At 35.2% G+C, this 24,814-nt stretch overlaps 1 protein-coding gene across 1 annotated transcript in view; it reads left to right on the top strand.

Moving 5' to 3' along the window:
- Positions 1-15,528: 15,528 nt before the first annotated feature.
- LOC128656336 (heparan sulfate glucosamine 3-O-sulfotransferase 3B1) overlaps positions 15,529-24,814 on the top strand; it is a 46,323-nt gene continuing 37,037 nt past the window's right edge. The window contains exon 1 of the mRNA XM_053710189.1: positions 15,529-16,306. Within this exon, the coding sequence (XP_053566164.1) occupies positions 15,921-16,306 (386 nt within the window). The 5' untranslated portion in view covers positions 15,529-15,920. The remainder of the gene's footprint in view (positions 16,307-24,814) is intronic.

Genomic DNA, 24,814 nt, shown 5'->3' with positions numbered 1-24,814 from the left:
AATCTAGCCGAAAGTGTCAAGTCTATCTCACACTGTGCATAGTGGTTTAGTGCACACTCAGAAATCCTCTCAAATGCTAATACTTTACTCCTTGTAATAACATTTCCCATGGTTAATTAGCACTCTGCTGTAGTTCCCACTGGTGGCTGCAAAAATTAAAAAAAAAAAATTTTTTTTTTTTTTTAGTTGTTCTTCCCTCATGGGGCCCATTGGGCCCCTGACAGGAGTCACCCCTGTCACCCCCTGATGGCGGCCCTGGCTTTTACATAGATATGTCTGTGTGTGTGTTCTGTTACATAGATATGTGTGTGTGTTCTGTTACATAGATGTGTGTGTGTGTTCTGTTACATAGATATGTCTGTGTGTGTTCTGTTACATAGATATGTGTGTGTTCTGTTACATAGATATGTCTGTGTGTGTTCTGTTACATAGATATGTGTGTGTGTGTTCTGTTACATAGATATGTCTGTGTGTGTTCTGTTACATAGATATGTGTGTGTGTGTTCTGTTACATAGATATGTGTGTGTGTGTTCTGTTACATAGATATGTCTGTGTGTGTTCTGTTACATAGATATGTGTGTGTGTGTTCTGTTACATAGATATGTCTGTGTGTGTTCTGTTACATAGATATGTCTGTGTGTGTTCTGTTACATAGATATGTGTGTGTGTGTTCTGTTACATAGATATGTCTGTGTGTGTTCTTTTACATAGATATGTCTGTGTGTGTTCTGTTTCATAGATATGTGTGTGTGTGTGTTCTGTTACATAGATATGTCTGTGTGTGTTCTGTTACATAGATGTGTGTGTGTGTGTGTGTGTTCTGTTACATAGATATGTGTGTGTGTGTTCTGTTACATAGATATGTGTGTGTGTTCTGTTACATAGATATGTCTGTGTGTGTTCTGTTACATAGATATGTGTGTGTTCTGTTACATAGATATGTCTGTGTGTGTTCTGTTACATAGATATGTGTGCATGCTCTGTTACATATATATGTGTGTATGTACTGTTACATATATGTGTGTGTGCTCTGTTACATAGATATGTCTGTGTGTGTTCTGTTACATAGATGTGTGTGTGTGTATGTGTTCTGTTACATAGATATGTGTGTGTGTGTTCTGTTACATAGATATGTCTGTGTGTGTTCTGTTACATAGATATGTGTGTGTATTCTGTTACATAGATATGTGTGTGTTCTGTTACATAGATATGTGTGTGTGTGTTCTGTTACATAGATATGTGTGTGTGTTCTGTTACATAGATATGTCTGTGTGTGTTCTGTTACATAGATGTGTGTGTTTGTGTTCTGTTACATAGATATGTGTGTGTGTGTGTTCTGTTACATAGATATGTCTGTGTGTGTTCTGTTACATAGATATGTGTGTGTTCTGTTACATATATATGTGTGTGTGTTCTGTTACATAGATATGTTTGTGTGTGTTCTGCGTTACATAGATATGTGTGTGTGTGTGTGTTCTGTTACAAAGATATGTCAGTGTGTGTGTTTTGTTACATAGATATGTGTGTGTGTGTTCTGTTACATAGATATGTGTGTGTTCTGTTACATAGATATGTCTGTGTGTGTTCTGTTACATAGATGTGTGTGAATGTGTTCTGTTACATAGATGTGTGTGTGTGTGTTCTGTTACATAGATATGTGTGTGTGTGTTCTGTTACATAGATGTGTGTGTGTGTTCTGTTACATAGATATGTCTGTGTGTGTTCTGTTACATAGATATGTGTGTGTGTGTTCTGTTACATAGATATGTGTGTGTGTGTTCTGTTACATAGATATGTCTGTGTGTGTTCTGTTACATAGATATGTGTGTGTGTGTTCTGTTACATAGATATGTCTGTGTGTGTTCTGTTACATAGATATGTCTGTGTGTGTTCTGTTACATAGATATGTGTGTGTGTGTTCTGTTACATAGATATGTCTGTGTGTGTTCTTTTACATAGATATGTCTGTGTGTGTTCTGTTACATAGATATGTGTGTGTGTGTGTTCTGTTACATAGATATGTCTGTGTGTGTTCTGTTACATAGATGTGTGTGTGTGTGTGTGTGTTCTGTTACATAGATATGTGTGTGTGTGTTCTGTTACATAGATATGTGTGTGTGTTCTGTTACATAGATATGTCTGTGTGTGTTCTGTTACATAGATATGTGTGTGTTCTGTTACATAGATATGTCTGTGTGTGTTCTGTTACATAGATATGTGTGTATGCTCTGTTACATATATATGTGTGTATGTACTGTTACATATATGTGTGTGTGCTCTGTTACATAGATATGTCTGTGTGTGTTCTGTTACATAGATGTGTGTGTGTGTATGTGTTCTGTTACATAGATATGTGTGTGTGTGTTCTGTTACATAGATATGTCTGTGTGTGTTCTGTTACATAGATATGTGTGTGTATTCTGTTACATAGATATGTGTGTGTTCTGTTACATAGATATGTGTGTGTGTGTTCTGTTACATAGATATGTGTGTGTGTTCTGTTACATAGATATGTCTGTGTGTGTTCTGTTACATAGATGTGTGTGTTTGTGTTCTGTTACATAGATATGTGTGTGTGTGTGTTCTGTTACATAGATATGTCTGTGTGTGTTCTGTTACATAGATATGTGTGTGTTCTGTTACATATATATGTGTGTGTGTTCTGTTACATAGATATGTTTGTGTGTGTTCTGCGTTACATAGATATGTGTGTGTGTGTGTGTTCTGTTACAAAGATATGTCAGTGTGTGTGTTTTGTTACATAGATATGTGTGTGTGTGTTCTGTTACATAAATATGTCTGTGTGTGTTCTGTTACATAAATATGTCTGTGTGTGTTATGTTACATAGATATGTGTGTGTGTGTGTGTTCTGTTACATAGATATGTCTGTGTGTGCTCTGTTACATAGATATGTGTGTGTGTGTGTTCTGTTACATAGATATGTGTGTTTGTGTTCTGTTACATAGATATGTCTGTGTGTATTCTGTTACATAGCTATGTGTGTGTGTGTGTGTGTGTGTTCTGTTACATAGATATGTCTGTGTGTGCTCTGTTACATAGATATGTGTGTGTGTGTTCTGTTACATAGATATGTGTGTGTGTTCTGTTACATAGATATGTGTGTGTGTGTTCTGTTACATAGATATGTCAGTGTGTGTTCTGTTACATAGATATGTGTGTTTGTGTTCTGTTACATAGATATGTCTGTTTGTGTTCTGTTACATAGATGTGTGTGTGTGTGTTCTGTTAGATATGTCTGTTTGTGTTCTGTTACATAGATATGTGTGTGTTCTGTTACATAGATATGTGTGTGTTCTGTTACATAGATATGTGTGTGTGTTCTGTTACATAGATATGTTTGTGTGTGTTCTGTGTTACATAGATGTGTGTGTGCGTGTTCTGTTACATAGATATGTTTGTGTGTGTTCTGTTACATAGATGTGTGTGTGCGTGTTCTGTTACATAGATATGCTTGTGTGTGTTCTGTTACATAGATATGTTTGTGTGTGTTCTGTTACATAGATATGTTTGTGTGTGTTCTGTTACATAGATATGTTTGTATGTTTTCTGTTACATAGATATGTGTGTGTGTGTTATGTTACATAGATATGTGTGTGTGTGTGTTCTGTTACATAGATATGTCTGTGTGTGTTCTGTTACATAGATATGTGGGTGTGTGTGTTCTGTTACATAGATATGTTTGTGCGTGTTCTCTTACATAGATGTGTGTGTGTTATGTTACATAGATATGTGTGTGTGTGTGTGTTATGTTACATAGATATGTGTGTGTGTGTTATGTTACATAGATATGTGTGTGTGTTCTGTTACATAGATATGTCTGTGTGTGTTCTGTTACATAGATGTGTGTGTTTGTGTTCTGTTACATAGATATGTGTGTGTGTGTGTTCTGTTACATAGATATGTCTGTGTGTGTTCTGTTACATAGATATGTGTGTGTTCTGTTACATATATATGTGTGTGTGTTCTGTTACATAGATATGTTTGTGTGTGTTCTGCGTTACATAGATATGTGTGTGTGTGTGTGTTCTGTTACAAAGATATGTCAGTGTGTGTGTTTTGTTACATAGATATGTGTGTGTGTGTTCTGTTACATAAATATGTCTGTGTGTGTTCTGTTACATAAATATGTCTGTGTGTGTTATGTTACATAGATATGTGTGTGTGTGTGTGTTCTGTTACATAGATATGTCTGTGTGTGCTCTGTTACATAGATATGTGTGTGTGTGTTCTGTTACATAGATATGTCTGTGTGTGTTCTGTTACATAGATATGTCTGTGTGTGTTCTGTTACATAGATATGTGTGTGTGTGTTCTGTTACATAGATATGTCTGTGTGTGTTCTTTTACATAGATATGTCTGTGTGTGTTCTGTTACATAGATATGTGTGTGTGTGTGTTCTGTTACATAGATATGTCTGTGTGTGTTCTGTTACATAGATGTGTGTGTGTGTGTGTGTGTTCTGTTACATAGATATGTGTGTGTGTGTTCTGTTACATAGATATGTGTGTGTGTTCTGTTACATAGATATGTCTGTGTGTGTTCTGTTACATAGATATGTGTGTGTTCTGTTACATAGATATGTCTGTGTGTGTTCTGTTACATAGATATGTGTGTATGCTCTGTTACATATATATGTGTGTATGTACTGTTACATATATGTGTGTGTGCTCTGTTACATAGATATGTCTGTGTGTGTTCTGTTACATAGATGTGTGTGTGTGTATGTGTTCTGTTACATAGATATGTGTGTGTGTGTTCTGTTACATAGATATGTCTGTGTGTGTTCTGTTACATAGATATGTGTGTGTATTCTGTTACATAGATATGTGTGTGTTCTGTTACATAGATATGTGTGTGTGTGTTCTGTTACATAGATATGTGTGTGTGTTCTGTTACATAGATATGTCTGTGTGTGTTCTGTTACATAGATGTGTGTGTTTGTGTTCTGTTACATAGATATGTGTGTGTGTGTGTTCTGTTACATAGATATGTCTGTGTGTGTTCTGTTACATAGATATGTGTGTGTTCTGTTACATATATATGTGTGTGTGTTCTGTTACATAGATATGTTTGTGTGTGTTCTGCGTTACATAGATATGTGTGTGTGTGTGTGTTCTGTTACAAAGATATGTCAGTGTGTGTGTTTTGTTACATAGATATGTGTGTGTGTGTTCTGTTACATAAATATGTCTGTGTGTGTTCTGTTACATAAATATGTCTGTGTGTGTTATGTTACATAGATATGTGTGTGTGTGTGTGTTCTGTTACATAGATATGTCTGTGTGTGCTCTGTTACATAGATATGTGTGTGTGTGTGTTCTGTTACATAGATATGTGTGTTTGTGTTCTGTTACATAGATATGTCTGTGTGTATTCTGTTACATAGCTATGTGTGTGTGTGTGTGTGTGTGTTCTGTTACATAGATATGTCTGTGTGTGCTCTGTTACATAGATATGTGTGTGTGTGTTCTGTTACATAGATATGTGTGTGTGTTCTGTTACATAGATATGTGTGTGTGTGTTCTGTTACATAGATATGTCAGTGTGTGTTCTGTTACATAGATATGTGTGTTTGTGTTCTGTTACATAGATATGTCTGTTTGTGTTCTGTTACATAGATGTGTGTGTGTGTGTTCTGTTAGATATGTCTGTTTGTGTTCTGTTACATAGATATGTGTGTGTTCTGTTACATAGATATGTGTGTGTTCTGTTACATAGATATGTGTGTGTGTTCTGTTACATAGATATGTTTGTGTGTGTTCTGTGTTACATAGATGTGTGTGTGGTGTTCTGTTACATAGATATGTTTGTGTGTGTTCTGTTACATAGATGTGTGTGTGCGTGTTCTGTTACATAGATATGTTTGTGTGTGTTCTGTTACATAGATATGTGTGTGTGTTCTGTTACATAGATATGTGTGTGTGTGTTCTGTTACATAGATATGTCAGTGTGTGTTCTGTTACATAGATATGTGTGTTTGTGTTCTGTTACATAGATATGTCTGTTTGTGTTCTGTTACATAGATGTGTGTGTGTGTGTTCTGTTAGATATGTCTGTTTGTGTTCTGTTACATAGATATGTGTGTGTTCTGTTACATAGATATGTGTGTGTTCTGTTACATAGATATGTGTGTGTGTTCTGTTACATAGATATGCTTGTGTGTGTTCTGTTACATAGATATGTTTGTGTGTGTTCTGTTACATAGATATGTTTGTGTGTGTTCTGTTACATAGATATGTTTGTATGTTTTCTGTTACATAGATATGTGTGTGTGTGTTATGTTACATAGATATGTGTGTGTGTGTTCTGTTACATAGATATGTCTGTGTGTGTTCTGTTACATAGATATGTGGGTGTGTGTGTTCTGTTACATAGATATGTTTGTGCGTGTTCTCTTACATAGATGTGTGTGTGTTATGTTACATAGATATGTGTGTGTGTGTGTGTTATGTTACATAGATATGTGTGTGTGTGTTATGTTACATAGATATGTGTGTGTGTGTGTGTGTGTTATGTTACATAGATATGTGTGTGTTTGTGTTCTGTTACATAGATATGTGGGTGTGTGTGTTCTGTTACATAGATATGTTTGTGTGTGTTCTGTTACATAGATATGTGTGTGTGTTCTGTTACATAGATATGTTTGTGTGTGTTCTGTTACATAGATATGTGTGTGTGTGTTCTGTTACATAGATATGTTTGTGTGTGTTCTGTTACATAGATATGTGTGTGTGTGTGTGTTCTGTTACATAGATATGTATGTGTGTGTTCTGTTACATAGATATGTGTGTGTGTGTGTGTGTTCTGTTACATAGATATGTGTGTGTGTGTGTGTGTGTTCTGTTACATAGATGTCTGTGTGTGTTCTGTTACATAGATGTGTGTGTGTGTTCTGTTACATAGATATGTGTGTGTGTGTTCTGTTACATAGATGTGTGTGTGTGTTCTGTTACATAGATGTGTGTGTGCGTGTTCTGTTACATAGATATGTTTGTGTGTGCTCTGTTACATAGATATGTGTGTGTGTTCTATTACATAGATATGTGTGTGTTCTGTTACATAGACATGTGTGTGTGTATTCTGTTACATAGATATGTTTGTGTGTGTTCTGTTACATAGATGTGTGTGTGCGTGTTCTGTTACATAGATATGTGTGTGTGTGTTCTGTTACATAGATATGTTTGTGTGTGTTCTGTTACATAGATATGTTTGTGTGTGTTCTGTTACATAGATATGTTTGTATGTTTTCTGTTACATAGATATGTGTGTGTGTTATGTTACATAGATATGTGTGTGTGTTCTGTGTACATAGATATGTCTGTGTGTGTTCTGTTACATAGATATGTGGGTGTGTGTGTTCTGTTACATAGATATGTTTGTGCGTGTTCTGTTACATAGATGTGTGTGTGTTATGTTACATAGATATGTGTGTGTGTGTTATGTTACATAGATATGTGTGTGTGTGTTATGTTACATAGATATGTGTGTGTGTGTTCTGTTACATAGATATGTGGGTGTGTGTGTTCTGTTACATAGATATGTTTGTGTGTGTTCTGTTACATAGATATGTGTGTGTGTTCTGTTACATAGATATGTTTGTGTGTGTTCTGTTACATAGATATGTGTGCGTGTGTTCTGTTACATAGATATGTTTGTGTGTGTTCTGTTACATAGATATGTGTGTGTGTGTTCTGTTACATAGATATGTCTGTGTGTGTTCTGTTACATAGATATGTGTGTGTGTGTTCTGTTACATAGATGTGTGTGTGTGTTCTGTTACATAGATATGTGTGTGTGTGTTCTGTTACATAGATGTCTGTGTGTGTTCTGTTACATAGATATGTGTGTGTGTGTTCTGTTACAAAGATGTGTGTGTTTTCAGTTACATAGATGTGTGTGTGTGTTCTGTTACATAGATATGTGTGTGTGTGTTCCGTTACATAGATGTGTGTGTGTGTTCTGTTACATAGATATGTGTGTGTGTGTTCTGTTACATAGATATGTGTGTGTGTGTTCTGTTACATAGATATGTCTGTGTGTGTTCTGTTACATAGATATGTGTGTGTGTTCTGTTACATAGATATGTGTGTGTGTGTTCTGTTACATAGATATGTGTGTGTTCTGTTACATAGATATGTGTGTGTTCTGTTACATAGATATGTGTGTGTGTGTTCTGTTACATAGATATGTGTGTGTTCTGTTACATAGATATGTGTGTGTTCTGTTACATAGATATGTGTGTGTGTGTGTTCTGTTACATAGATATGTGTGTGTTCTGTTACATAGATATGTGTGTGTGTGTGTTCTGTTACATAGATATGTGTGTGTGTGTGTTCTGTTACATAGATATGTGTGTGTTCTGTTACATAGATATGTGTGTGTGTGTTCTGTTACTTAGATATGTATGTGTGTGTTCTGTTACATAGATATGTGTGTGTGTTCTGTTACATAGATATGTCTGTGTGTGTTCTGTTACATAGATATGTGAGTGTGTTCTGTTACATAGATATGTGTGTGTGTGTTCTGTTACATAGATATGTGTGTGTGTGTTCTGTTACATAGATATGTTTGTGTGTGTTCTGTTACATAGATATGTCTGTGTGTGTTCTGTTACATAGATATGTGTGTGTGTTCTGTTACATAGATATGTGTGTGTGTGTTCTGTTACATAGATATGTCTGTGTGTGTTCTGTTACATAGATATGTGTGTGTTCTGTTACATAGATATGTGTGTTTGTGTTCTGTTACATAGATATGTCTGTGTGTGTTCTGTTACATAGATATGTGTGTGTGTTCTGTTACATAGATATGTGTGTGTGTGTTCTGTTACATAGATATGTGTGTGTGTGTTCTGTTACATAGATATGTGTGTGTGTTCTGTTACATAGATATGTGTGTGTGTGTTCTGTTACATAGATATGTTTGTGTGTGTTCTGTTACATAGATATGTGTGTGTGTGTTCTGTTACATAGATATGTGTGTGTGTGTTCTGTTACATAGATATGTGTGTGTGTGTTCTGTTACATAGATATGTCTGTGTGTGCACTGTTACATAGATTTGTGCTTTAGATTCATTATCTGATAAACTGATCAAGTGGCAAAGCATATACCTTTCTGATACTATATATTTAATTCTAGTATATTCACTAAATACCAATATATACAAATAGCAAATGCTGCTGGGAAGATTCTAAGTGCATTGATCAGAGAGATACAGAAATTCAGACATTCAGTGCTGTAACTAGGATCTCTGCTGCCCCCTAATCCAGTTTTTCAAAACTGCACAGTGAGGTGGGGGAGGGACAAACAGATTGGAACTGGGGAGGAGAGGGACCAGGGAAGTGATGAGGATATTAGGAGCTACTGGCTAATCTTGTTTGTGTTTAGTGAAATCTGCACATCTGCATTGTAGGGATTATTACCCCACATTAAAATGTATATGAAAGAGATTTCTGGCCAGCAGAGTGCTAATATAATTTCTAGTTACATTAACCTTTAAGGGCCTGCATTGTATTTAGTTGTAGAATAGTGCACATAAAACTATACTCCCAGCACAGATGTACAGAACTCACATCTGTTGTACAGTAAGTCGCAACATCGCTCTGGTTTTCTTTTTTTCTTTTATTAATAAATTTAAATTCCCCGGCCAAGCCAAAGCCCCTGATTAAATATCAGTTTCCCACATCCTTAAATGGATCAGATAAAACAAATTTGGCTGCAGTTATATGAATGAGTCAATTGGTGCTGCACAGGGGGAGTCCTTATTCTAATCCTGTGTGAGGGAGCTCTCCATTCTTTGTGAATCAAGTCTCAGGATAACATTGGAAGTTGAGAGATTTGTGTCACTGTAGAATGTTTGCTTGTTCTTTTTTTTATCTGTGTGTGTGAGTTATTTAATGTAAATACAGTGTATGTGATATCAAATAGCATATGTACAGTATAATATTCACATTCTGTATAGGTGGGCAAGATTTCTAGACACACTGTAAAAACTTTATCCTTGTCTGGTCTATTTTTATTATTGTTATTATTTATTTGATTAATCGATTTTAAAAATAGTAGCTGCGTAATAAATACTGGATAACAGCTGTGTCAGTGTATAGGGATGGCACACAATGCCAGTGTATAGGGATGGCACACAATGCCAGTGTATAGGGTGGGCACACAATGCCAGTGTATAGGGATGGCACACAATGCCAGTGTATAGGTGGGCACACAATGCCAGTGTATAGGGATGGCACACAATGCCAGTGTATAGGGATGGCACACAATGCCAGTGTATAGGGTGGGCACACAATGCCAGTGTATAGGGATGGCACACAATGCCAGTGTATAGGGATGGCACACAATATATTATGCTCTTTATACAGAGGACCTGGGTCTATCACTGACCAGAAGATATTATCAGGGGCGTCTGTACACTATTAATATATGAGGGGTACAAACAAAAGACAATGAGGTCACATGGGTATATTAAAAGACTATTGAACGCAGTAGAAGTGCATGCCGGGGGTTCTAGATGTGGGACCAACTTTATTTTCAAACTTTACTTTCTTCAGATGTTTCTCTCTCCCTTTGTCCTGGGAAGTTTGCGGGCTTTAAAAATAAATGGGGTTGTTTGAGTCTAGAATATTAGCACCTCATGAAGAGTTCCATAAATTCCAATAGCCTCTTGGTTTGTAATGTTGGGGTGGGGGAGGGTCCCTTGCAACGGTGTGGGGCCCTTATGATGAAAGTGTGTGGCCATTAGGGTCTTTTAATTGTTTTTATGCCCCAATAAACTCTTCCATATTGACCCAGCTCGCTGAGTTTATGGAGGTGCAGTGCGCAATCTCAGAGTGAATATGGGCAGGGTGGTGAGAATGTATTGGCTTTATCATATAGTTTAGATCTGTGCTAAATTACACAAAGTCAACTGCTATCTGTCTATCGAGCTATTTATCTAAAAACATACATACACATACATCCAAACATACACATACTTACATACACATACTTACACACACATATACACACACATACATCCAAACATACACATACTTACATACACATACTTACACACACATATACACACACATACATCCAAACATACACATACTTACATACACATACTTACACACACATATACACACACATACATCCAAACATACACATACTTACACACATCCACACGTGTACACACACATACTCACATACGGATACACACCCACCCACCCACATACATACACACATACATATACTGATACACACATACACACATACATCCAAACATACACATACTTACACACATCCACACGTGTACACACACACATACTCACATACGGATACACACACACACACACACACACACACATACATACATAAACATACACACACACACACATACTCACATACGGATACACACCCACCCACCCACATACATACACACATACATATACTGATACACACACACACACATACATACATAAACATACTCATACTTACACACACATATACACACACACATACTCACATACGGATACACACACACACACACATACATACATAAACATACACACACACATACTCACATACGGATACACACCCACCCACCCACATACATACACACATACATATACTGATACACACACACACATACATACATAAACATACACACACACACATACATACATAAACATACACACACACACATACATACACACACATACATACTCACATACATACACACATACATATACTGATACACACACACACATACATACATAAACATACACACACACACATACATACTCACATACATACACACATACACATACTGATACACACACACACACACACACACATTAACATATTCATACACACACACACATACTCACATACGGATACACACCCACCCACATACATACATACACCTACACACACCTACACATACATAGACACACACATAAACACACTCATACAAACACATACACAGACATATATAAACATACTCATACACACACACACACACATTCATACATCCACACATACATACAATATCCACACACAAACACATAAACATACTCATACACACACACACATACAACATACATACACACACATAAACATAATCATACACATACATACACACACATAAACATAATCATACACATACATACATACATACACATGCTCATACACACACATACACACACATACATACACGCACATACACACATACATACACACACATACACACATACATATGCACACAAACATAAACATACTCATACAGACACACACACATACATACATACATACATACACACACACATACTACACATACATACACATACAACATACATACAACATACTCATACACAGAAAATCACAAATGTAGTATTACTTTATTATAATATTTTCATTTGGTAACACCCACACACACCCACCCACACACACACACACACACCCACACACACACACAACATATCAACAGATGTTTAAGGTGCATAAGTAAATTTTGTTTTAGCAGTCTGACTTAAGCCCTATAAAAACCCTCAGTATAAAACAATCTGACTTTGTGAGTTGTTATGCTTATTTTTCTTGTTCCTACAAAGAGGTGTCAAATTTAAAATACTATAAAATGTGTTAGATTTTATGGCCTTTGTATCAAAGAGGACGTTAAATGGGAAAACTTCCCCTTGTAATGAAATATAATATATCCCCCTGTTTCGTAAGTCACAAGTTGTACATTGTATTAGTGTAAAAATAACAAAATTACATTGTTTTAAAAGACAGAAAAAATAGATAGCTAGATAATAGATAGAAATAAACATGAATAGATAGATTAGATAGCTAGATAGATAGATGATAGAAATAAAACATAGATATAGATATAAATAAAACATGGATAGATAGATAATAGAAGATAGATAGATGATAGATATATGATAGATATATGATAGATAGATATATGATAAATAGATAATAGATGATAGATAAATTGATTGATAATAGATATATAGATAGATAGATAGATAGATAGATAGATAGATAGATGATAGATAGATGATAGATCGATAGATAGATAGATAGATAGATAGATAGATAGATAATTAATAGATGATAGATAGATTAGATTGTGTTTTTCTTTTAAAACAATCTGTGATCTTGTTAAAAGTACAAAGAAGAAGAAAAAGACTTTGATAACCTGGATCACTAATCCCCTTTCTTCTCTTGGTAAATACAGGAGAACAGACAAACCCTCTCTCTGTTTTTGAAGCTTTTTACACAAGTTGTGTTTTTGATCGTTTGCCTTTTATTACCTGGTGTTAGATGAAAACAAATAATTCCATCTTAAAATAATTGGCAGAGCACAATGTGCTGTTAGATCTGATCTGAGGTTCATGGTCATTGTTGTATTATTTGTAGAATTACTAATTTGTTTGTACCCTCTAAAGTGACTGACAACTCCACGTTAGGACATTTGAAAAAACCTACAAGTAATTTTTCTAAGAAACTAATTTTTATGAAAACGACACACACACACATTATCTATCTATCTATCTATCTATCTATCTATCTATCTATCTATCTATCTATATATATATATATATATATATATATATATATATATATATATACACACACACACACATATATATATACTCTCTCACACACACACATATATATACTCTCACACACACACACATATATATACTCTCACACACACATATATATACTCTCACACACACACACACACACACACATATATATATATGTACACACACACACACATATATATATATATACTCTCTCACACACACACACATATATATATATATATATATACTCTCACACACACATATATATACTCTCACACACACACACACACATATATATATACTCTCACACACACACACACACACACATATATATATACTCTCACACACACACACATATATATACTCTCACACACACACACATATATATACTCTCACACACACACACACATATATATATATACTCTCACACACACACATATGTTTATATATAGACACAGATCATACACAGATAAATAAAACATGAACAAGACATTGTTTTATATGTAATTCAAAAGGCTAACTAATGCACTAGATAGATAGATAGATAGATAGATAGATAGATAGATAGATAGATTAGAGATTGATAGATTATAGACGGACAGACAGATAGATAGATTATAGACAGGCAAATAGATAGATAGATATAGACAGATTAGAGATAGGTAAATTAGAGATAAATAGATTAGAGATAGATAGATATATTTTTTATTTATGTTTTCCCTTTAATGCGCTTGTAATGAATTGTTCCATGATCATTTCTCCTCTTTCAGACAACAAACTGAAGATGCTTCATCTGAATGTGCATTTAAAAGAAATAATTCTGCATTTGCAAAGCAATCGATCTCACATTGGCAGCTGTAGCCACACGGTTTGTGACTTAAAAGCTCTTTACAAAGAATGGAGAGAAGAAAAAACCCTGAAAAAGCCTCTAAAAAAACGGTTTACCCATATTGATCCTCAGCTCAAAACTCACTTAGAGGAGGATCTGCCAGTAAATTATTAAATGAGCATTTTCTCTCCTGCCCTGAGATATTTCCATACAAATACGCAGTATTTACTAACAGTGAGTCCTATCAAATTACACATTTATTTCTTTATATCAATTATTTACAGTTCTTCTTGCATCTCATTTTGTCTCCAACCAAACACCCAGATTACAATCTTAATGTGAATTTGTTTGCGCTTCTTCTGCTTAAACAAAGAAAATGATATTGATCGTAGGAAACTGCATTCAAATAACAAAACGTTACTTAGATCCATTGATCTTTAAATGTAACAAATGTTTCTTATAATAAATGGATATTTTGTAATTACTTTGTGAATTTTAAGCAACAGAAAATCATACAGCTGATTCTTAGGAATTATTGTTTATTTTATTTGTTCTGTTGTAGGGGAAAGTCACAATGGGATTGTTTTAATTATACAATAAAATTATTTTTCAATAAGTAGTGATTGTTTTTATTGCAAGATTCTCTCGAGCACTTATTTTACAAGTTGTGGACTCCCTGTACTATTTAGGGGTAAGTTTGAGGGTGCAGAAAAGAATTTGGGGTGAAGATCCCACATATTTATGTAGAGTAAGCTATGGTGAATCTGTAGACAAGATTCTCTAAGAATCCTTTGCATTACCAGAGTGAGCTAAGTCAACTCAAACATCAGAGAGAAAATGCTCAATGAATATTTCTTTGAACCTTTGGTGAAGCTAAGCAACTCTATGACAAGCAGTGGCCAATCACTATATAGGGTTAATAAGCAGGTTTAATCTTTACTGGTTTCCCTTTATCAACAAATGGCTAATTTGCATAGGGTACAGGCGTGTGATTGGCCAGCCAGCTTGCCTGTCACAGCTGCAGCCCTCCCCTTGTCCCTGGATCTGGCTCTGACTGCAGAAACTGCCAGTATTCAGAAGGCTGTTGCAGGAGAAGGTTGGGGCTCTCAAGCTGTAGCAGGAGGAAGTTGTGGGGTACCCATCCTCTGAGGATCTTATGTATGGATCTGAGGAACCTCTTCTGTAGGAGATGCTGGGGGGCACTATGGCTGAGGCACCATATGTTTGCGTAAAGATACCCACCTTGTAGACTGACCTCCTGGCTGCAAGTGGTGACTTAGTCTGAAGCTTGGATATCCACTGGGGGAAATCATCTGCTGGACTGTGGTCCCTTGGGGCTGCAGGATTGGGAACAGAGGGGTCTGGATTTGGTGCTGCAGAGATCCCTGTATTGGAGCAGGGTTGGGGCGATCATGGACCACATCAGTTGGGTGCATCTTGGCAAGGACACTACATTATGCGCTGAATGATGCCTGGGGGTCCCTATGGATGCCAGCCCCGTGTCCCCCCTAAACAAGAAGGTCCTGCTCTTCCTCACCATGTTCTTTCTATGCCTTTATATGTTCTACTCCTGTGCCGGCTCATGCGCTTCCCTCCCAGCTCCCACTACTCCTGGTCAGCCGGGGCTGCTCTCCCAGCTCCTGCTCAGGGCTGAGTCCAGGCTCCCTGGAGTGGAAGACATGGGGACCATCTCCAGCTTCTCTAGTGGCTCTGGGAGCAAGAAGCTGCCTCAGGCCATCATTATTGGAGTGAAGAAGGGGGGCACCCGGGCGCTACTGGAGTTCCTGAGGGTGCACCCCGATATCAGGGCAGTGGGGGCTGAACCTCACTTCTTTGATAGGAACTATGACAAGGGACTGGACTGGTACAGGTGAGTCTCCCCTAAAAGTTTTACCGAGCATTTATAAAACCAAATCCTATGGATATATCTGTGTGTGCGCAGGGATGGAGAGAGATAGATGATTGATAGATAGATAGATAGATAGATAGATAGATAGATGGTAGGATATGACATTTTGATATGTGGTTCCCGTAATGTCAAGTAATATACAGTAGTAGGTATTTATTGCAGTGGGTACATGTGAGTGCTATAGGGATGAGTGTATTGTGTATATATATTCATGAATATACTTTTGAATAATACATGGGTGTGTGTTTATGCAAGAATGAGTTTATCCAGATATATATGTGTGTTTGTTTATCTGTAATTCTGTCTGCGATTAGCAATATTTAATCTTCTCCTATATCCAAAAATCATATGAATTGTGTCTGTGCTTTTAACACACTAAGCCTAGATACACTAATTGTGCATCCTAATTTTACAGTAGAATAGTGTTATATGTCCGGAAAAAAAATAGATAGAAAAATAAATACTGATGAGATATAGATACATTTCGATAAACAATATAGTTACACAGTCTACAGTAGGAAGGTCTTTATACATTTATATCTGTGCACTATAATGTGTATAATGTACAGGCAGGCTGCTGGAGAGCTATTCCCTGCTTTACTACCTCCTCTCACTGCCTCTCAGATATTACATGAGCCAGGGGCAGAGCAGGTTTTTCAGTAAGATCAATGAAGGGGCTAAGGGGGGGGGGGATATGTTGTAGCACATTCTCTGAATATATTTTCTAGTAAAATCACCATAATAACCGGTAGTACTTACAACAATAGCCTCAGTGCAGGGATCAGGGTGCAAGCAGGGGGCTGCATCACTTTCTACTTAAAAGCCTGGCTATTTTGTACAGATTCATAATTTATCAGCTGTGTCTTGTAATTCGCAGAGGGGTCACCCCAGCCCTGCAAAAAGTGCCCAGTTATTATTGATCTCTGGTACTCGGGGCTAAAGGAAGAGCTGAAATGCTGCTGTTCTCTGTAGTTAAATATATCTCAAATCATTATGTAGTGGAGAAAAAAGTTTACCCATTTAAATGTGCATTTGTAAGACCAAAGGTCTTGTATTGTACATCTAGGTTCTGCTTTGAAGATTGTGACTGCTTTTAGTGAGGGGAGCTCACAGGGGGCTGTGGTTTTATTCCATATGGGAATTCTGTTCACATCCCAAATTAAGCAACAATCAAGGCATTGATTTTCTTCCCTCTACAATCCACTTTGTGTGGCCCTTGTCTCATAACAGCAAAACCATTTATTTCCTTCTATTAGGGCCTGAACAGAACACATTATGTATATATTATTCCTGTATACAATAAATACAATAATGTAATTGGAAACACTATCCATTATAGCAAAATTAAATCCTTTTTATATTAATATTTCACGTTATGTTTATTTTACCTCCTTAATAATATTTAAATTCCCATATTTTGTCTTTTCTAAAAACAACTTATTTCAGTATTTTGATCATTTCTGCTTTTTAAAAATACCTTTATACAATCTTGAATAATGAGGTGTATATATGATCAGCAGAGAAGCAGTGATCCCTATTGGAGAGTTTAAGCACTGCAGCCTGGAATATATGGGAAAAAATACAGATATAGCTAAACTCGCCTGAAGGGAAGAGGGTGTTGCATGAAAAGAATACCTCAAAGATATTAAGTTCAAGGGAAAACACAGTATACTGGGGAATAAAAGAACAGGGGTGGATTCCAGATGAGCTAGAAGTGGGAATTACAGGTAGAAGGATTTTCTACCCACAGACCTAGTAAATGAAAATAAAATAGCATAATACTTAAAACTCTGTCGAAGATAAATTAACAACTGTCTGCCAGAGACCTATATCTATTATTTTAACAGACTGGTTAAATTAAAATATTTATCATTAGCTGTTATATTAATACTCCTATAGATTTCTATATATTAGAGAACATATCTTTAGTTATAATTCACATTAGAAAGTTGTGTTCATATTATAATAGGAAAGTCAGTCATGTATCTGAGTTGTGTTGTAAAACTGATATATATTATTAGAAACTCATATTTCAGTAAATGTCCTTTATTTGTAAATCTAACAATAGTTAACTTGTATGTAACTTTTTTTTTGTATGCAAAAAAAGCTACATTCTAAAAAAAATGATCTTATGGAAAACATTACTAATTTCACATATGTTAGAATATATAGTATATTCAGCTTTACTTGTAAAAAAAAATCCTAATTACTGGATCTGTAATTAATCCCATTGCTTCATTTTACATCAATTAAATAAATTATTTGTTTGTGTTTTTTTCACTTATACACTTGATGTGTCTTCATTTCAGCGTTTTTAACCTTCACGGCTAGTTTGTGTATTAAAACATTTTATTAATTTAGTTGTATATAGCAAAAAATAGTATTAACAGTATTAAGATTTTATTATTATAAAAAAAAATGGTTACAAAAATATTTTTTCTTAACATCTTTTTTTATATAATCTTTTTTTTCCCCTCCTTTTTTACTGTTCTCACACAACAGCTTTGATTTTTATTAGATAACAAAAAAGCAAAACATCAAACAACAGCTTTTCATAGCAAATGTCATTTTCTTCCCAATTATGAGCTATGCAAACACATCCTGATCTCTCTGTAAAATCTCTTTGAACATCAGCAGCTGTAGGTACAGAGCACAATGACAATTTCAAACAAATACCCATAAACTTTACAATAGGATTTCTAAAAGTTAACTTTTTTATTATAAATAGCCAGAACATATTTTTTCTATTTTCTTTTTCAATATATTCAACCTCTGTTAATAACTGTAAATATTTTTTTAAGAAAGTTAACATTGCCATAATGTTTTTATAACACTAAATATTTAATAAAAATAGTGTTTGTGTGATACTGTTATTTTATTTTATTGCTATAATCTTAGTAAATCTTGATTTAAAGATTGTTTTTCTTTATGGGAAACAGCATCAGCAAACAGTTCTTTTTAACTAAATATGTCCTTTATATGACACAGATAATTATCTCAAATTCTGCAGTGTTGAGAATATTCAATTATGTAATCTGTGTGATGGTGTGTGTTACTATGTATAACTTTATCAATCTTTATGTACATATGTATATATTTATTTATTCATGGATTCATTTATTCAATTGTTTTTTTCCAACAAATAATTTGAGAGGTTAACTAAAAAAAAAAAAACTAAGATCTGAAATACACGCATAAACATGTGTTATCTATCTATTCATATAAAGAGCTATTTAATGAAAATATATACCAGAATATGTAATAATATGATGATGACGTATACAGTAAATTACAACCACATACTGAGCATTAATGTAAATAAACACATATAATTGGTGTACTGGAAATCAGGCACATTCAGAAAATAATTCAGTTGCTATTATTATTATTATTAATATAAACAATAATAATGATGATTATTATAATAATAATATGACATTAAATAGACGTTTCTTCTTTTAGAGATCAGATGAAACTTGTAGCTGGTTTTATTGACATTTTACAAAAGTATAAACCTGCTTACTGGGTAAAACTGTGAACTCACTGACATAGGCAGCTATACAAATTAAGCATCCAGTCCTGAAATTGTGCATAAATGTTATAGATAAAAGTATAAAGTCCCATTCTGTATGGAACTGGTTAAGCACACTGCTGGCTTTGCATGACTTGCTGTATATTAGTGAGTAATGTCAGCTTTAATGTATCCAGTGATTTCAGCACAGAATATATGAAAAGGTTGTAACTGATTTCTACACCACATTGCTTTTCTGTACTAAGTAGCTGAGTGATAAGTGCAGAAAATGACTTTTACAAAGTTTAACCTGACAGAGAGGTGTAACCAGAGAGAGTGACAGTCATATAGAGAGACAGAGAAGTGTAACCAGAGAGAGTGACAGTCATATAGAGAGACAGAGAAGTGTAACCAGAGAGAGTGACAGTCATATAGAGAGACAGAGAGGTGTAACCAGAGAGAGTGACAGTCATATAGAGAGACAGAGAGGTGTAACCAGAGAGAGTGACAGTCATATAGAGAGACAGAGAGGTGTAACCAGAGAGAGTGACAGTCATATAGAGAGACAGAGAGGTGTAACCAGAGAGAGTGACAGTCATATAGAGAGACAGAGAAGTGTAACCAGAGAGAGTGACAGTCATATAGAGAGACAGAGAGGTGTAACCAGAGAGAGTGACAGTCATATAGAGAGACAGAGAAGTGTAACCAGAGAGAGTGACAGTCATATAGAGAGACAGAGAAGTGTAACCAGAGAGAGTGACAGTCATATAGAGAGACAGAGAAGTGTAACCAGAGAGAGTGACAGTCATATAGAGAGACAGAGAAGTGTAACCAGAGAGAGTGACAGTCATATAGAGAGACAGAGAGTAGTTAGGAGGGCAGGGTGGTGAGTTGTGCAATCTCCTTGCTGCTATTTAGATAAACAAGGACAAGAGTGCAGATTAAATAAGAGACAATTTTCACTTATTTTTTTAATCTCTGGGTTGTGTCTCCTTTCTCTGCTGATAAAAATCAGTTTTGTTTACTCTGTAAACTTCCTAGAACACTGAGCTGACAATCTGCTTATTATAACCCTACAACATTTTCTCACGTTCCCTTTAATTAAATCTCAAAGTTCATATTCAAAGACTCAATTCACTTTGAAATCTGAAAATCTGAATCTATTAACCCTTTCAGATCCAGATTAATGGCGGGGCTGACACCTAGCTACAACACATAGCCCACTACTGCTGTGTATCCCATACTAATATCCCATACTAATATCCCATACTAATATCCCATACTAATATCCCATACTAATACCTCTGTATAGTGCCAAAAAACATCTCTACTCACTTCCTGATCGCTAAACTCCTAAATAATAATAATAATAATAATAATAATAATAATAATTATTAATAATAATAATAAAACAAAAAATATTGAGAGAAAGCAAAAGAAAAAATAAAATATAATTCTATAGACTTTTATGGTGAATTTTGTAGAAAAAGTTCTGATATTATTTTTAACTAAAATATGATGCAACTAATAACCATTAATACTCTTTTCATCCATATACAGTGAATATTATTTGTGGTACCATTAGCAGTCATTGGTGTCGTGTGTGTGATGTCTGGGACTTATGTTTATCTGTGCCAGGGTAGATCAGTGGTACCGAGGTCTTATTCACAAACAGGAGAATATACAGAGCTACTATGTAGCACTTTGTTTGAGATTATAGTGATTAATATTAACAAATCTAATGTCACCCCTTGTGTGACAACCAGAAATAATATCTAGAAACATATCAAGTAAAGAAAGTTCTACCCCAATGTTTAAAATAATGTAAAATAAAATAAAACTGTAAACCAAATATTATAGAAAACAAAATATCAATATTGTTAAAAAGGGTTTGCTGCGTTAAAACTAAATATTACTACTGGAAGCAGTGTGCCCTGCTCCATATCTGCACAGTCTGTGATGGAGTCTTTAGGGCTTGTGCCATAATTTTTGTAACAATGTTATTCATTTAGTTCCCATGACACATGTGGCTACCTCAGTATACTCTCATGGATAGAAGCTAAGTTTCAACAAACGATATCAAGTAAATTTGATAACAAATAATAATTATTTTTTTAATTGGTTCTATCTGAATCATGACTGTTCCTCTCTGATCTGCACCTCCCTTTAATCTTCACTGAAACATGCCTGGCTTTCTGGTGGATGCACTGAACTTGCCCCCTGCTGAGGTGGAATCATAAGGCACTCTGGGAATGTGTTAGTTTATCTGCAGTGACTCTACAGGAAGAGGAATAAGATGTGAGAAAGACAAAATATAAATATATTTATATAAACAGAGACTTTATTTGCATTTGTTTCAAATGTAAAGAATTAAAGGGACAGCAAACACAGTTACAAGACAAGTTTATGGTGCAGCTATAAAATAAAAGCAAATGAACATCCTTTTTATTGCAGTAATTGTTTAATAGCCAAACTCCAACCACCATTTGCCTTATTTGTTGGAGCCAATCTGGGCTTCAGTCTGCAGACAACAAGGCTAGTCACTGGCATAAAGTTATTACAAAGGGAATTGTTTTGCAGTTGTTATCTGATAACGCCAATTAGGGACATATATGAAGCAGGGTTAGCATTGAGCAGTCAGCAGGGTGTATTTCAAGTTCTAATTAGAAATTCTGTAATTTGTAAAGTTAAATTATATGAAAAGGGGGAAATATAAATATTGAAATCTATTTCACAAGATGTTTCATTACACATAACTAAACATATTATATACAAATCTCAAGGAGTTTACTGTCTCTTTAAGTGGAAGGTGAGATAGAGCCAACCTCATTATGTTCAGTGTTTTACTTCCCTTATCCATTGTAGTGACTCTCTAGGCAACAGATTCGAACCCTTGGGGTTTCACACATGCAGAAATAGTTCTACGAATTAGCGTTGGTACTAAATGACATTTTAGCTGCACAATTAGTAGATGTATGAGGGCGCTGCTGATAGAAACTTACCTCTGGCTACCATTACTTATACAAAGCGCCAGATTACAAGTGGCGCACTAAATATTATTTTTGCTTGAGTACTAACTGTTGAAAGTAAAAAGTTAGAGCAAGAGCGAAAGATCGATCGCACTGACTTCAGGACTGCAATTATTGCAACTGCGTTAACTTCTTCTCTCCATAGATTTCAATGGGGCGTGCTGTTAAAAAAAACACCGAACACATCGCTCATGTGCTAACCCGAAACACATCAGAGTAGACCTACAGCACTAAAGCCGAAAGAAGTTAACACTTTACGTTTCAATGTTCTTCACATAGAAGAAAATGTTCTGTTTATTCATAAATATATATATATCAGATTATTATTATTTTTTAAAATATATATCTATGCCTATATATCTATATGAATACATACCGGTATATATATATATTTAAAAATACCACACTTTGTTGTATGTGAAGACAATTAGAATGTAATGTATTTCTATATACATATTTACACATATAAGCGCATAAGTGTATATATGAGTGTAATAGTTTATTTACATATCTTTTTGATGTGTTCTGCTAAAAATTTTTAACCCTTACAGTTTACGTTAGATCTTCAGTCGCTCTAATTCTTCAAGTGCAGCTTTTTGTTTGCGCTCGAGCGCAGACGTTTACTTTCAACTTGTAATATGCAGGCGAGTTAGAATGATAGTTTTATTGCTTATCGCGTCACGCAATAGCATTAGCTTGTAATCCAGCACAAACACTTTCTCTGATATAAAGTTTTTTTTATCAATTTGAGCTTTAATAAATATTCATATCTGTAGCTCTGATTTTATCAGTGCTTATCCCCTGTTTTTTTGGTAATGTGTATATGGATTTGATGGGACCATTTTGTGTAATTTAGTAGCCAGCTACTTCTTAAAGCTGCACAGGACACAGAATTGTATCAGTAAAAGCTGTGACACACTGCAAGCGGAGTGGCGCGCAGCGTGTAGATGCGGATGTGCACGCTCAGTGTGTCCTGCTTTTTCATCTCTGAGCACTCTGCTGCATCAGGTCGCATAGCTGAGTGCTCAGAGATGAAATATTTGATCTTCAGAAGCGATGCAACGCGTTGCCTTGCCCTGCATCGGTTGCAATGTGTCACAGCCTTAAGACCTGTGTATTCACAGGAAGATTCATCATCCAATATGCACTCAGGAATAATGTAGGGGGGTATTTTGGTGGTGTAATGTCAAAAGGTTATGGTTAAATTTGGGTGATATTGGGGCCCTAAAATAAAGTTACTAATATTCAGTTTAATTGTGTATGTGTTAAATGCAGTCTCTTTGTACAAACATATAATGGGATTTGTCAAAGGTCAGTTTTATAGTAACACAGTCTTGGCATAAGGAACACACTGATGTACTGTACTGTTTAGGTATTTAATGTAGGTATCGTGCATCATACTGATGTGTACTATTTAGGTATATTGTGCATCATACTGATGTGTACTGTTTAGGTATATTGTGCATCATACTGATGTGTACTATTTAGGTATATTGTGCATCATACTGATGTGTACTGTTTAGGTATATTGTGCATCATACTGATGTGTACTGTTTAGGTATATTGTGCATCATACTGATGTGTACTGTTTAGGTATATTGTGCATCATACTGATGTGTACTATTTAGGTATATTGTGCATCATATTGATGTGTACTGTTTAGGTATATAATGTAGGTATATCGTGCATTATACTGATGTGTACTGTTTAGGTATATTGTGCATCATACTGATGTGTACTGTTTAGGTATATTGTGCATCATACTGATGTGTACTATTTAGGTATATTGTGCATCATACTGATGTGTACTGTTTAGGTATATTGTGCATCATACTGATGTGTACTGTTTAGGTATATTGTGCATCATACTGATGTGTACTGTTTAGGTATATTGTGCATCATACTGATGTGTACTGTTTAGGTATATTG

The sequence above is a fragment of the Bombina bombina genome, chromosome 1, assembly GCF_027579735.1.
Source record: "Bombina bombina isolate aBomBom1 chromosome 1, aBomBom1.pri, whole genome shotgun sequence".
NCBI classification, from domain to species: Eukaryota; Metazoa; Chordata; class Amphibia; order Anura; family Bombinatoridae; genus Bombina; species Bombina bombina.
This window is presented reverse-complemented; position numbering and strand designations above follow the sequence as displayed.